Source organism: Pristis pectinata, chromosome 29 (assembly GCF_009764475.1).
Source record: "Pristis pectinata isolate sPriPec2 chromosome 29, sPriPec2.1.pri, whole genome shotgun sequence".
Lineage (NCBI taxonomy): Eukaryota > Metazoa > Chordata > Chondrichthyes > Rhinopristiformes > Pristidae > Pristis > Pristis pectinata.
Genome location: NC_067433.1, coordinates 16,187,099 through 16,201,098, shown reverse-complemented (window position 1 = coordinate 16,201,098; position 14,000 = coordinate 16,187,099). Strand labels below are relative to the sequence as shown.

General features: G+C 42.9%; 1 protein-coding gene across 1 annotated transcript in view; it reads right to left on the bottom strand.

Annotated features, from left to right (window-relative positions):
- Nucleotides 1-8,083: 8,083 nt before the first annotated feature.
- Nucleotides 8,084-14,000, bottom strand: part of bin3 (bridging integrator 3) — a 121,297-nt gene continuing 115,380 nt past the window's right edge. Inside the window, exon 9 of the mRNA XM_052041176.1 lies at nucleotides 8,084-12,046. Coding sequence (XP_051897136.1) covers nucleotides 11,900-12,046 — 147 coding nt within the window. The 3' untranslated portion in view covers nucleotides 8,084-11,899. The remainder of the gene's footprint in view (nucleotides 12,047-14,000) is intronic.

The window sequence follows — 14,000 nt, the reverse complement described above, 5'->3', positions numbered from 1 at the left end:
GCATTGACTTTCCGTGTGCCAGATGGCAGGGACACCCTTCTGAAATTACTGCAATCAGCTTTCTTTATTGATGTTCAAAATTAGTGTCCCTGAGATCCACTGGGAAGTTCACTCTTCCAGGATCAGGTCATGAATTCCTGTCAGAAGTACTCATCCATCGACAGCCAAGCCTTCAGCTCCCTGAGACCTGGGCTCCAGAATCCCCTCTCTCCCTCCACCTTTTGCTATCCTTAAATCCATCCTCTTCAACCAAACTGTTGATCTCCTGTCCTAACATCTCCTCACTGCTCGGCATCAAGTTGTGATTGATAATTCCTCTGTAGAGCCCTTGGCTGTTTCACCGCGTTGAAGGTGGTGTGAATGCAATTTGTTTCACTTCACAATGGTGGAAATTAATGTACCAGTTAAAAGTGATGTGGATCTGTTTTGTTTTTAGAGAGAGATTTGGCTTTGATTCCAGAAGAAATAGGATTGAGATTTGGCCCCAATTTTCACATTGTTTATTATTGAGGTTAATTCAGATTCTTGTTCTCAGACCATGTTAGACTGACCTCTACTGGTTACATGTACTGAAAGTACTTCTGCACAGCATCTCTGAAGAGTTTACTTGAGGATTTTTTCCCATTGACAGCTTTTTAAATCACTTGGTTGTGAGTATTGACCTGTTTTACAAAGTGATCAGTTTACTCAAGCGATAAATGTGTGCTGATTTGAGAATAACTTGGTTTGTACTGAGAAAATAGCATTCAGAACTAGAGAAACCATGAAGTAACTTTAAGAGTGAACGAGGGCTGACCATTGGTGGCAACACTCACAAGACTCTCAGGAATATGTAACAATTCTAATTTGTCTTTTGTTTTAGAGTGTAATGTTGCTTTCATTAGCAGTCATTTATGGCTTGTCTTCGTGTAGTAAATCAAGATAAATTAGATGTCACATTGAATGAATAAACTTACTAAAGCTGAATTTCATTCCAACTCCACTGACTGCATTTCAAATCGGCAGATAGAGTCTGAACGTAACTTTGGTTCCCTCTTGGCCAAGTGCCTTCTCAAAGTCCCAGGGGCTGGAGCAGTTTCCTCTTAGTAATTCACCCAGCACTTAACAGTGTGTGTTTTTTATTAAAATAATGGGTCACTAACATTTATGCCAGATTTCCAGAGTCATAGAGTAACACAGCACGGAAACAGGCCCTTCGGCCCAACTGGTCCATGTTGGCCGCAGCAGTCTACTCTGTAAGCTCAAGCTAGTTCAAAATCCAATTTTAACATTCTTATTTTCAGGACTGATTTAGCCTCCCCCCTTCCTGATCTCTGAAACATCCTCCTTTTTTCTGGGGTTTCTAATTCTGGTCTTTTATTCATCTCTGAAATTAATCTCTGTGCGATTGACTGCCGTCTACAGCAGCGGGGGCTCTTAGCTCTGTCATTTCCACTTCTCTCAGTCATTTCCACTTCTCTATCCAGGTGAATGATGTTGGTGAATGTGAGGGTATTCATATTGGCAAGACAAATAGAAAAACAAAGTACTGTCAAAATAAAAGTTTGTGTTCAGAGGGATCAGAAAGTTCCACTGCAGATGTAGCAGGCAATCAGGAAGATCAATGGCCTTTAGTCCAAAAGGGTCAGGGTACAAAAGTTAAGGAAAGCTTGTTGGTGTGATCACACCTGGGATACAGTGTACAGTTCTGGCTTTCTCCTCTCACGAAAGGTATATTTGGAGCCAGAGTGATTCCCAGGATAAGCATGTTGTGAGTTGAATTAAGCAGATTTCTACAACAGATACTCAAAAAAATATTTAAATCTCATTCCTTGTTATTGTTGGGAATTGAACCCAGGATGACATTATCAACTAGTGATTATTCTACTGCTCTGCCACACACCATTATGGAACTTAAGATTAAACAACTGTGAATCCTGGAAGTTTAACAGATACACTTAGTGAACACCACATATTACTTCATTCAAATATTTCCTAAACTCAGCAATATATTTTATGCACATTTTAATTATGCACACTTATAAATTGCACAAATTATATTGTGTGAAAAACCTCAATTCAAATGAAGCTTGTTTGAAAATGAAAATCTCTGACGGTCTTGTCATTTATGCAGGGATCTTCTGCATATTATCTCCATTCAGTTAACTGTCGGCAATCTTTCTAAACAGGGCATTAGCATTCACAGTTTCACTATGATTAAAATCAGAACAAGACAGAATGGTGACTGAGCTCTGACTATCAGCTGCAGGATGCACGTGCCTACAACCTTGGCCAGGTTTGCGCTCATTCCCGGCTACAACTATAGATCCAGTTGATGGGTACATCTCATCAACATGAAGCAATTTCCCAGTGTGATATAACTATTGCGCTGAACAGGTATTGCAGCTTGCAATTCTACTTCTGACCATCTGAGGGCAGACTGGCATCAAACTTGAGGAAGGTTTTAATCAAATTAAAGATGCCCAAAATACCTCAAGAGTTTGGTCAAATTATGAACTCAGCAAAATACTTAGTCAGGTCTTCATGAGCTGTGCTTATGTTCTACTTCATGGAAATATTCAATCACCATTTTGAGGCAGGGTCCCTGTAGTTTTTAAAGAAAGCACGGGGTTGCAAACTCCCACCTCGATAGAACCACAACCATTCATCAATCCATTGAGGGAGATTGCATTCCTTCTAAGAGATCTTGTCAAATTGTTTCTTGTATGCAGTGCATTATTTGATGACGAGATCTTCCTGGAGAATAGGGAGCCCAAGATTAGATAGATGCTTCCTGTTGAGACTTCCGTTCTCATTTATCTTCTATAACACATCCCAAGACCAGATTTGTCCTGATCTCACCCTCTTTTAATTAGTTCATAGAAATTTTATCCTTATAACTTCTGCAGAACAATTTACAAGTTGCCCTCAGAAAATGACTGTTTGTCCCTCATTGAAGATGGGAATAAGAGCTGGGCAATTCTTAAAATTACATATCTCAAGGCCCCTTCTGCAGAGACCTGCCAATGTGGTAGAGACCTCTGTTGAAAGAGCAGGAATAATCCACTCAGTTCTTGAGACAAGGTACAGAGAATCCACTTTGGTACAGACAAGGTACAGACAGAGAATTCAATTATTCCATTGGCTACTGCTTCAAGGTTCCAAGAGAGACAGATTCAGGTACAGACAAAATTCACAATGTGGCCAAATATTCTGAATTGCACGGACATGAGCCACTTGTGACATCTGTAAGAGTGCACGTCTTCAGACCAGGCAATGGAAAAAAGATAGCAAGTCACATTTTCAGGCCAGATGCAAGACGTGAATGATTAGCTCTGTCTGAATCCTGTCACCGTCCTATTTCAACTGCCTGACAGTTGAAGGGCAGAGCAACAAGTGCAGTGGTGCAGCAAGTAGAGCCGCTGCCTCAGAGACCCAGGTTTGATCCTGACCTCCGGTGCTGCCTGTGTGGAGTTGCCCGTTCTCCCTGTGACTGTGTCAGTTTCCCCTGGATGCTCCGTTTTTTTTTCCCACATCCCAAAGGCGTGCTGGTTGGTAGGTTAAGTGGCCACTGTAAATTACCCCTAGTGTGCAAGTGAGTGGGAGAATCTAGGGGGTGTTAATGGGAGTGTGGGGAGAATTAAAATATGGGATTGATGTAGGATTGTGGTAAATGGGCAGTCGATGGTTGGTGCGGATTTGTTGGGCTGAAGGGCCTGTTTCTGTGCTGTTATTGCTCTGTGACTAAGTGCAAGACAAGAAATGCCAACTGAAAAAATGCTGTGCATCTCATCAACATCAACCTCTCTTGTACCACAGGTCTCAGTGGTAGGGAGTGGGTATAAAACACAGAGTGACTTGGAATAAACAATCAGTTTAAGTAGATTAAGCATTTCAACAATAGTCTCCCCTCAAAGGTACATCACTCTGCTGCAACGCTAGGCCACTGAAGGAACATGACCAAGCAGCAGCATTCCTCCACGTTATACATACAACTGGTGAAGACATGCCATGTTGTTTTTGCAGAGAGAATGCCGAATGCAGTATCATTCTTCACTTAAGGCAGGTTTCATTGTGTCTAATCTTCACAGAGAGGGATAAAATGGAGATAGAGGTACAGAGACGTACAGCGTGGAACAAGGTCCTTCCACCCTGTATGTTCATGCCAACCATCAAGCACACATCTTAACCCCTTTTATTCTCCTCAAATTTCCTGTCAACTGCCCCCAGATTCTTCCACTCACCTACAACACTGGAGTTCAGGGTCATACCTGGTTTCTGGAGCTGGGAGGCAGCAAGGTCGAGTTTATTATCGTTTAACCTTCCAACCTGCACATTTCTGGGATGTGTGATGAAACCCACGTGGTCACAGGAAGAACATGCAAACTCCACAAAAACAGCACTACGGGTTGAGATTGAACCCGGCCCACTGGAGCAGTGGGTGAGCAACCTTACTGTGTCCAAGTGGCACTGTGTCCCCCAGCGATGTCTCACTAAATGCAAACATGACCTGCCAGTTACAACCTGCCTCAGGTGACATGCTCGGTTTAGGTATCCTGACGTAAATATACTTGGAGGAAAATGAATAATTCAAAGTTATTTTTAACCATGAAACTTGCTTTCAGTCAAAGTAGTGAGTAAGCTGTGACTATTTCCTGATGTATTATTATCAGTTATCCCTGCTGCAATCACAACTCTTCCAGCCATTTCTCTCGGGTTAGAGGAACTCCCCCAGTGAGCCACCACTTCGGTACTACACGTCTCTCAATGTGGCGATTCACACACAACCTCTCCAACATACACAGACTCCGATAAATATGGCTTTGAATTGCTGAAAGTTATGATCACGTTGTAGGTCTTCAACTCCTGTAACTTTGCTCAAGTATGTAGAATGATGATTACTGTATGATTAGTGACTTCATTCGGGCAATATTCAGACTTGTGCAATACTCACATCACCGGGTCGTAACATGCTATTGGGGAATTTCTCAATTTCCTTGCCATATAACCTGTTAGGTTGATGCCAACTCTCAGTGATCCCATTCCCTCACTTATATCCCTGTAATCTGTTCTCCCGCACGTGCCCAGCCATCCCCCCACCCCTGATCATCTGACAACCCACCTACACTAGGTGACAGCCAGCATGGATGTGGGAGGAAACCAGAGCACCTGATGGAAACCCCCGTGGTCACAGAGAGAACATGCAAACTCCACACAGAGTTCGGGATCGAACCTGGTTTCTGGAGCTGGGAGGCAGCAAAGTCAGGTTTATTGCCACATGCACAAGTACATGTGTGCACAGGTGCAATGAAAAACTTACCTGCAGCAGCATCACAGGCACATAGCATCAGAAAAAACAGCATTCACAAGAAAAACAAATTAGGCATAAATTATACATAGTTTTTACAAGAAAGAACACAATTAGAACAAAGAAAGTCCATTTTAGTGCGAAGTGATCAAAGTGGTCATAGTGTTGCTATACTGAGGTAGTGATTAGGGTTGTGCTGGTTGGTTCAAGAACCAAATGGTTGAAGGGAAGTAGCTGTTCTTAAACCTGGTGGTATGGGACTCCAGGCTTCTGTACCTCCTGCCCGATGGCAGCTGTGAGAAGATGGCATAGCCCAGACGGTGGGGATCTTTGATGATGGATGCTGCCTTCTTGAGGCAGCGCCTCCTGTAGATACTACCGATGATGGGGAGGGATGCACCCGTGATGTGTTGGGCTGAGTCCACTAGAACCATAGAACACTACAGCACAGAAAACAGGCCATTCCACCCTTCTAGTCTGTGCCGAAACGTTATTCCACTAGTCCCACTTACCCCCGCAGCTTCTTACATTCCTGCACATTCGAATTGCCGTACTTCTTGCACCACTGTGCTGACCTCTCAGGGTGCACAGAGCGACCCTCAAACCATGAGTACAACTCCTTTACAATTTGTGTTGCTGTAGCTTTACAGAAGATTTTACAGAAATCCTCTTGTACCTATTGAGTGGTCTAATTTATTTTAACAGTCCTACGACGAGGTGTGTTTATTTATAACCCAAGCTGACAGAAGGAACATTGACACATTTAACCCTCGCCCCTAGAACTGTTTAATGTTACTTCTTACGACAGGAATTGTCCACCTCAGCCCGTTGGGTCTACACAGTCTCCCAATACAGCAGTCCCAGTCCCAGCCGTGCCATTCCCCTCATTCCCCTGTAACCCCACATGCCAAAGATGTGGCAATAGGTTAATTGGCTATTGCAAGTTACTCCTTTTTTGCCACTTACCAACACTGAGGGGAATCTGAACATGCAGTCTCCATAGTGACAGCACCCAGGATCAAACCCAGATCCCTGATGCTGAATATCGAGCCACCTTGATGTCCAGTAATTACATCTGCTTGTCATCATTTCCAGAAATTAATATTTAGATTTGTAGTTGATGCAATTTTTACATAGATTTTGAAATATGATACTAATTCATCCCATCAGGTATGGTTGCAGTAATAACAATATTGCTGTAGGGGTCAATGTCTCTCACTGCAACAACTCACAAACTACCCACTGCCTTTATATTTAAGAGAACCGAGAGTATCACAAGTTTGAGGAAAGTTGTACTGAGCCGAGGACAGCTGGTAGCCTCTGTCATTTTCTCCTTTAGGACCCCTCCTTCTTGTGGACCTCGACTTCCAAGAAGCCGATCAGATGTACTCCAGGAGCATGCAGATTTTAGACATGGTCCTCCAGGTCTGGAGGCACCCTGATGAGTGTCACAGGGGGACAATCAACCAGCAGCAAGGGGTGTTTGACAAATAGAACAGAGAGAGAGAGAGAGAAATAAAGACAGCTGCCAAAGAAAGTCATTACATTAAGAAAGTAGTGAGAGAACAATCATTGAAGAGACACAAGAGACTGCAGATGCTGAGATCTGGAGCAACAACAAGAGGCTGGAGGAAGTCAGTGGGCCCGGCAGCATCTGTAGGGACGAAATGGACAGGCAACTTTTCGGGTCAAGATCGGAGTCCTTCATCTGGACTGGGTCAAATTACAAAAGGCAAAGTTTAAGGAAGTAACTCGTGCAGAAGTGGAAACACTTGTTGCTTCTATAGTGATTCAGCAATTAAAATGTTAATGTTGAATATCTAGTATTGTATAGACAGGCAACTCAAATACTACCCCAAAAAATAAAGTCGTAGGAAAATCTTGCACAATAACTTTCGTGTACATACGGGTAGAGCCCAGTAGTAATTATTATGCAATGTCTTACTTTGTTTAAAGTAGATTCCTTAAATGCCAAAAGGTCACCTCCCATCCTGTTAAAGGATTAATCGAATGTTAGCAACCCACGGGCACAAATCAGTTCCAGATAAAGAGGCAAGATATAAATGATGGATGCCAAGACATTAAGTCATGATGACTTTTACTGAAACATTTAACTCTTAAACATGTCTTCCTACAAAATGTCTCCAATACCATGGGCTGAATGGGAGCATGGAGTTGGAAACAGGCCGGGAGTGGTAGATCACATGTAACATAGAAATGTGTAAAAATCCTTAGAGGGCTTAAACAGAGATGTGTCCTCTGGTTCAGCCATCTAAGTCCAAAAGGAGGAGGACTGTATTCACTCAGAGGCTTTAGAACCTTTGGGATTCATTACTGGAGGTAATCAGCCTTAAATATATGGGAAACAAGGCTGATGATCAGCCATGATCCTGGGAATGGTAAAGCAAGCTCAATGATGTGCTATTCTTGGTTCTATTTTCTTACTGTTATATGAAATCACTGGGATTGTCAAATGTCTGAGTACTGTCCTTCTTTTATCCTTCTTCTCTGTTGATTGGGGCTTCTGGCCTTGCACTTTGTGTCCAAGACTGATTTGCTTCCAGTTGGACTACAATGTTTTCATGAACCTGCCAGTGGTAACTTGCTCTGATTTCTCTTTCGCCCCTCCCCTCCTCCTAACTTCTGTGCGACAGGAGCAGAAAGCCTTGTGAGAAACACTGCATCTCTCTGTGTTGTCCCAGGCAAAGTGTTTCGAAAAACTCCCCATTTCTCAGTATCGAACACACTGCCTCTACTAGATAGATGTTCCCATCAGAGGAAGAAAAATCAGTGTCACCATGGTCAAATCAACTTTTAATGTGAAAAACACGACATCCAACAGTATTTACAAACATTACAAAATTACATCCCACTGAAGCCTCCTCTGGGTGCAAAATGACCCAGCTTTCACATGGCTCCGCACTTATCTCATTGCATCAGGAACAATCAATCAATTACCATCACCTTCGACGTGTAGTGCAATCTCACCTTGCCCTCATTCTGGGCTTGGGTTAACAATAGCGCTCAGAGCCCCAAATACTCAACAGTAGCTGGGTATTTCTCCACCAACGAAACATGAGCATTTGCCACAAAATGGAGAGGAAACCAGGGAACATACAGTACAGCTGTTTCACACAGGGATGGTAAAAAAAATTACTAAATGTGTGTTTAACTGCAAAGTGCAAAAACAGTTTCAGTAGGGTGGGTGAGGTCAGCAAGAAGAGATGTTGTCCAAAGCTTAATGTGGATCCCACAGAAAAATTAGATTCAGCAATTTAAACCTACCTCAAAACCACAGATAGTGGAGAGTTTCGGTGTTCTGACTCAGGGTCATTCAATAATAATGCAAATCCATCTAGAGCTTTTCCCAACCTCACCAAATTAGAGAAGTATGGATAAGAAATACCAGACTGGCTGGATTTGGAGGATCACAGTTAGGAATGGGATATAGCTTTCAAGCTGCTCTTTGGACACCATGGGGGTATGGTCAAGTGCAGCAAATTTCTCTCTTGCAAAGTGCCTGAAGTTACATTCAAAATGATTGTGTGTTGTGCCTGGTTATCCATTATTCAGGAAGCAATAACAAGACACTCAGGAAAGCAGAACATAAGAGTCAGCATGATTTTATTAAGAGGAGATTTTGTTTATCAAATTTTTTTGAGAGCTCTTTGAGGATGATAGAGTAGATAAAGGTGAGCCAGTGGATGTAGTATTTGGGATTTCTCAAACATATTATTAAAAAACAGAAGGTATTTGATGTCCTAGTGGCCTTAAAGGTGGATAAACCCCTAGGTCCTGACGAGATGTATCCCAGGCTGTAATGGGAGGCTAAGGAGAAGATTTCAGGGGTCCAGACAGAAACTTTTAAAGCTTCACTGCCACAGATAAAGTGCTAGAAGACTTGAAGATAGCAAGTGTGGCAGCCTTATTCAAGAAGGGCAGCCCGGATGAGCCACATAATTACAGACTTGTGGGTCTAACGCAGTGGCAGGGAAGTTATTGGAAAAAAAATTCTGAGGGACAGGACTAACCTACACTTGGAAAGGCAGGGATTAATTAAAGATAATCAGCATGGTTTTGTTAAGGAGAGACTGCATTTTTGCATTTCTCAAAGAGACAATAAATTGTATAGATGAAGGGAGTGCAATTGATGCACGGATTTCAGTAAGGCCTTTGACAAGGTCGCAGATATAGAGTGGTTCAAAAGGTTGGCGCCCATGGGATCCAGGGCAAGTTGGCAAACTGGATCAAAAATTGGCTCAGCAATAGGAGACAGAGAGTTGTTATTGTGATTGGAAGTCTGTGTACCACAGGGATCGGTGCTGGGACCCTTACTGTTAGTTAGATATATTAACTATTTGAATAAGAATGAAGGAGGTATGATTTGTAAGTTTGCAGATGACATAAAAAAAATCAGCAGTGTTGTTGATAATGAGGACAGCCTTAGACTACAGAATAATATATTGATCTTTTGGTAAGATGGGCAGAGTGAGGTGATGCAGTTTGGGAAGACTAAGTGTATGGCATACACAAAGATCAGTAGTGCCTTAGTATTGAGGAACAGAGGGATCTCAGTGTACAAGTCAAGGCTCCCTGAAGGTAGCAGCACTGGTAGATGAGATGGTGTAAAGTCACATGAGGTACAGGGTACTTGCCTTCATAAGCAGGGGCATAAAATATAAGAGCAGAAAGGTTATGGTATATTGATTAGGCCACAACTGGAGTATTGTGTACAATTCTGATTGCCACAACGCAAGAAGTATGTGACTACACTGGAAAGGGTGCAGAGGAGATTCACCAGGATGTTGCCTGGGAGGGAATGTCTTAGTTACAAAGAAAAATGGATAGGCTATGTTTGTTTTCCTTGGAGCGGAGGAGGCTGAGGGGAGCCCTGACTGAGGTATACAAAAATATGAAAGAGATAGATAGGGTAAATAGCAGGAAACTTTTCCCCATGGCAGAGGAATCTAAAATGAGAGGTCATACATTTAGGATAAATGGTAAGAGGTTGAGATGGGGTCTGAGGAAGAACTTCTTCCCCTGGGGGGGGGGGAATAAGAATCTGGAACGCACTGCCTGAGGGGGTGGTGGAAGCAGAGACTCTCACAACATTTATCTAGATGAGCACTCGAATTGCCAATGCACAGAAGGCTATGGACCAAGTGCTGGTAAATGGAATTAGCATAGATAGTTGGAATGGACATGTTTCTGTGTTGTATGACTCTATGACTATGCAAAGGAATATGGACTGATTAAAGGAAAGAGCAAGAACATGGCAAATGGAGTATTAAATTTCAATTTTGGTAGGAAGACTAAAAAAGTAGAGCATTATTGAAGTAGTGCGAGACATTAAGTATTTGTGTTCAGATCGGTTTTCTCAGCTTCATTCTAGGAACACCAAGTTACCATGTAAACATGCAGGTAATGAGGAAGGAAAACAGAATGATGGGCCCTTCTTGCAGGGGAAATTCAAGTAGGGAAGTCTTGCTATAACTACACAGGGTTTTGGTAGAGACCACACCCAGTGACTACACACAGCTGTGGTCTTCTTATTAAAGGAGGGATATTGTTGACTTTGAGGCAATGCTGTGGAAGTTTGCAGATTGATGGGATGAGGAGGTCATCCAGTACCTTAAGCTTGAGCAGACTGAACCCAGGTTGCCTGCAAGTCAGCTAAACGAACAGTGATCTCATTGAAACACTACGTTTTAGTGGATGCTGTAAGGACATCTGATGTAGAAGTCTACAACCTGGCCAGAATCTCAGGACATGTCGTCACTATCTTGGACTGTGATGAGGAAGAATTTCTCCCTTCAGAGGGTTGTGAATTTCTGGAACATCAGAGTGTTGCAGTTAAAGGCTGAGATACATAGAGTTTTGAATTAAGTTGGAATCCAGACTTCTGGAGACAGGCAAGAAAAATGGAGTTAAGACCAAAGATCAGAGCAGTAATGATCTTACTGAACGATGGATCAGGTCTGAGGGTCTCTGTGACCTACTGTTTATCGTACTTTTAAACTCTGGGTTGTATATCAATTAGTTTTTTCAAATGAAATACAATATTCTCATCTGTGTTAAACTGCCCAGATTCCCTGTTCAAGAGTGGGATACAACACACTGAAATAGCTCACCTTTATATTAAGAAGCTCCCCAACTCCCAGACTGGACCAAGTCTCTAACAAGTTGGGCACAAACAATTCATTGAATTCATTGTAACTTTTCCCCAGAGTTCGAACAGATCATTCCTTCCAACTCTCCAAGGGATGGAAAGGTTGATCCACTCCCTCCAAAACCAAAACAAGTTTTCCAGGACGGGCAGGGACTGGAGCCCAGGCACTTCTTAACAAGGAGGGAGCAAGTACGAACTCTTCACTGTACTGTCAAACCGAGGACTAATAAAAGCCAGAGAGATTACTCACCATTCTTTGGCTTAGAGACACGAAGCCAGGGGAAACAGGATAAAAATGGAGGATTTCGAGATCATTGACCAAAGATGTTCCACACTTTCCCAAGTTTCTCAAATGATTCCCCACTTACACATTGATTGGATTATTCTAAACACCAGAGAGTGAAGTATCAAATCAGTACACAGTTCATGGATAACTTTCCACTTCAGTCATCTGCCACTATGGACAGAGCCCGCAGCTCATTGAGCTTTGCTTCATTCTCCTTCTGCCGCTCTTCATCACTGATACCCTGCTGGTCAATCTGGCCAGTGAGGTCTCCAAATATCTTGGACATTTCTGTGTAGTATACAACCTGCAAAAAGAAACGCAAGCAGGTGGTGAGATTGTACTGTGTAACATCTGCCTTCGGAATTCATAACACAACACAAGTCAGAGTGACCACCAGGTCATTCTGCTAACGTAGCCAAGTGCACACAATTTCGGTTCCATCTCCATCGTGCCTTTCTCTTGCAATTGAGCTGGCTGGCTCACACTTGAGCAGTGTGCTGCTGTCTGCAGCGAGTGCTGTTTCCTACTGAAAAAGATTTGTATTTACGTAACACCTTTCAGGTCTTCCAAAACTGCTTCTCAATCAGTTAAGTACTTCCGGAGGGAATTCCCTTTTGTAATGTGGGAAAGTGGAACCCGATTTATGCACAGCGAGCTCTCACAAAAAGCAGCGAGTTAATGACCAGATGTGGTTCCTTTCCAGAATGTTGGTGGAGTCACAGAGTCACGTCACAGGGAAACAGGCCCTTCGGCCCATCGTGTCCATGCCAACCATTAAGCACCCATTGACACTAATTACAATCTTCCAACACGTACCCGATAATCCTCTCCGAATTCTCCAGCCACTCACCTACAGAAGGGGCAATTTACAGTAACCAATTAACTTACCAACCACCATGCCTTTGATATGTGGGAGGAAACCAGAGCAACCCTGGAAAACCACACGATCACAGGGAGAACATGTAAACTTAACACAGACAGAGGTCAGGATCGAACCTGGGTCACTGAAGCTGTGAGGCACCATCCTTGCCTGGTCTGATTTATATGCGACTCCAAACTTAAGTAACGTGGTTACTTTTAACCACTGCCTCGAATGGCCCAGCAGGACACTAAACCACCATGACAACTTTGTCATAAGGACTGCAGGGGTTAAAGAAGGCAGCTCACTACAATGTCTGAAAGTTGAAAGCAATAAAGGCTGGCCTTACCATCAACATCCACATTCTACAAAGGATCTGCGACTTTCTCTGAGCAGGCAAGCAACCAGTTTGAAGAATGCTCTCAGATACACACAAGGCCCAATTTAAAACTGTTTAATTAAACGTAGAATCAGGTACATTAACCAAATTGAGAAAGAAAATTGGATTAAGGGGGAGTTATCTACAAAAGAGGTTAATTGAACAAAATTAGAGCACATGGGATTGGTGGTAATGGTCTGAGATCTGGTTAATAGACAGAAATCAGGGAGGAGGAATAAACAAGTCATTTTCATATTGGGAGGCTGTAACTAGTGGGGTGTTGTAGACATCAGTGTGTTGTTCACCATCTATATCAATGCTTTGGAGGAGCAACAGCTCTTGCACCTCTTAACACTTGACTTTCCAGCATTGCTTCTAACACAAGGTGCCGGACAGGGCTAGAATGACCTATCGTGCAGCAGACATCAATAATCTGTCCTGCACTCAAAGTCATCAAGATAATCCTGTGATAATTCCCGACAGCAGGTACCCCACTGATCACCAACAAGCTGAGCCTGGAGAAAGAACCTTGTCAATGACTTCTGCCATGACAGGAATAAGAAAAGCAAATGGGAATCGCTTCAATTTCCGTAACACCCCGAATTAACAAAACCTTAAATTTCAGGCAGGTAGTCTAAACTCAGTCACATGAAAGATTCAACACCGCTTTGACCTTCAGTTAAGTTCATAAAGGAGGCAGAAATGGAAACTTTACTACTCGGGATTCAACTCTGAATGCATCAAACTCTTGGGCTTAGAATTACTTCCCAGGGTAACAGTGAGCAATATGTCAGCATTCATTTAAAACTCCACAAATACCAACAAGGTGGAAGAATGAAAGAATTACATGGATTGGATTACTTGCATATAAAGGTCACAGAAATGCCCATTAAGCTTGAACAAGCCGCCGCGATCAGAGGGCAAGAGGCATCACATCCCTTGGGCTTTCTGCACAGCACAACCAGTCACTCCATTAGTATTTAGGCAAAGACTCCACACAGTAAGGCTGGATCCAGAAAT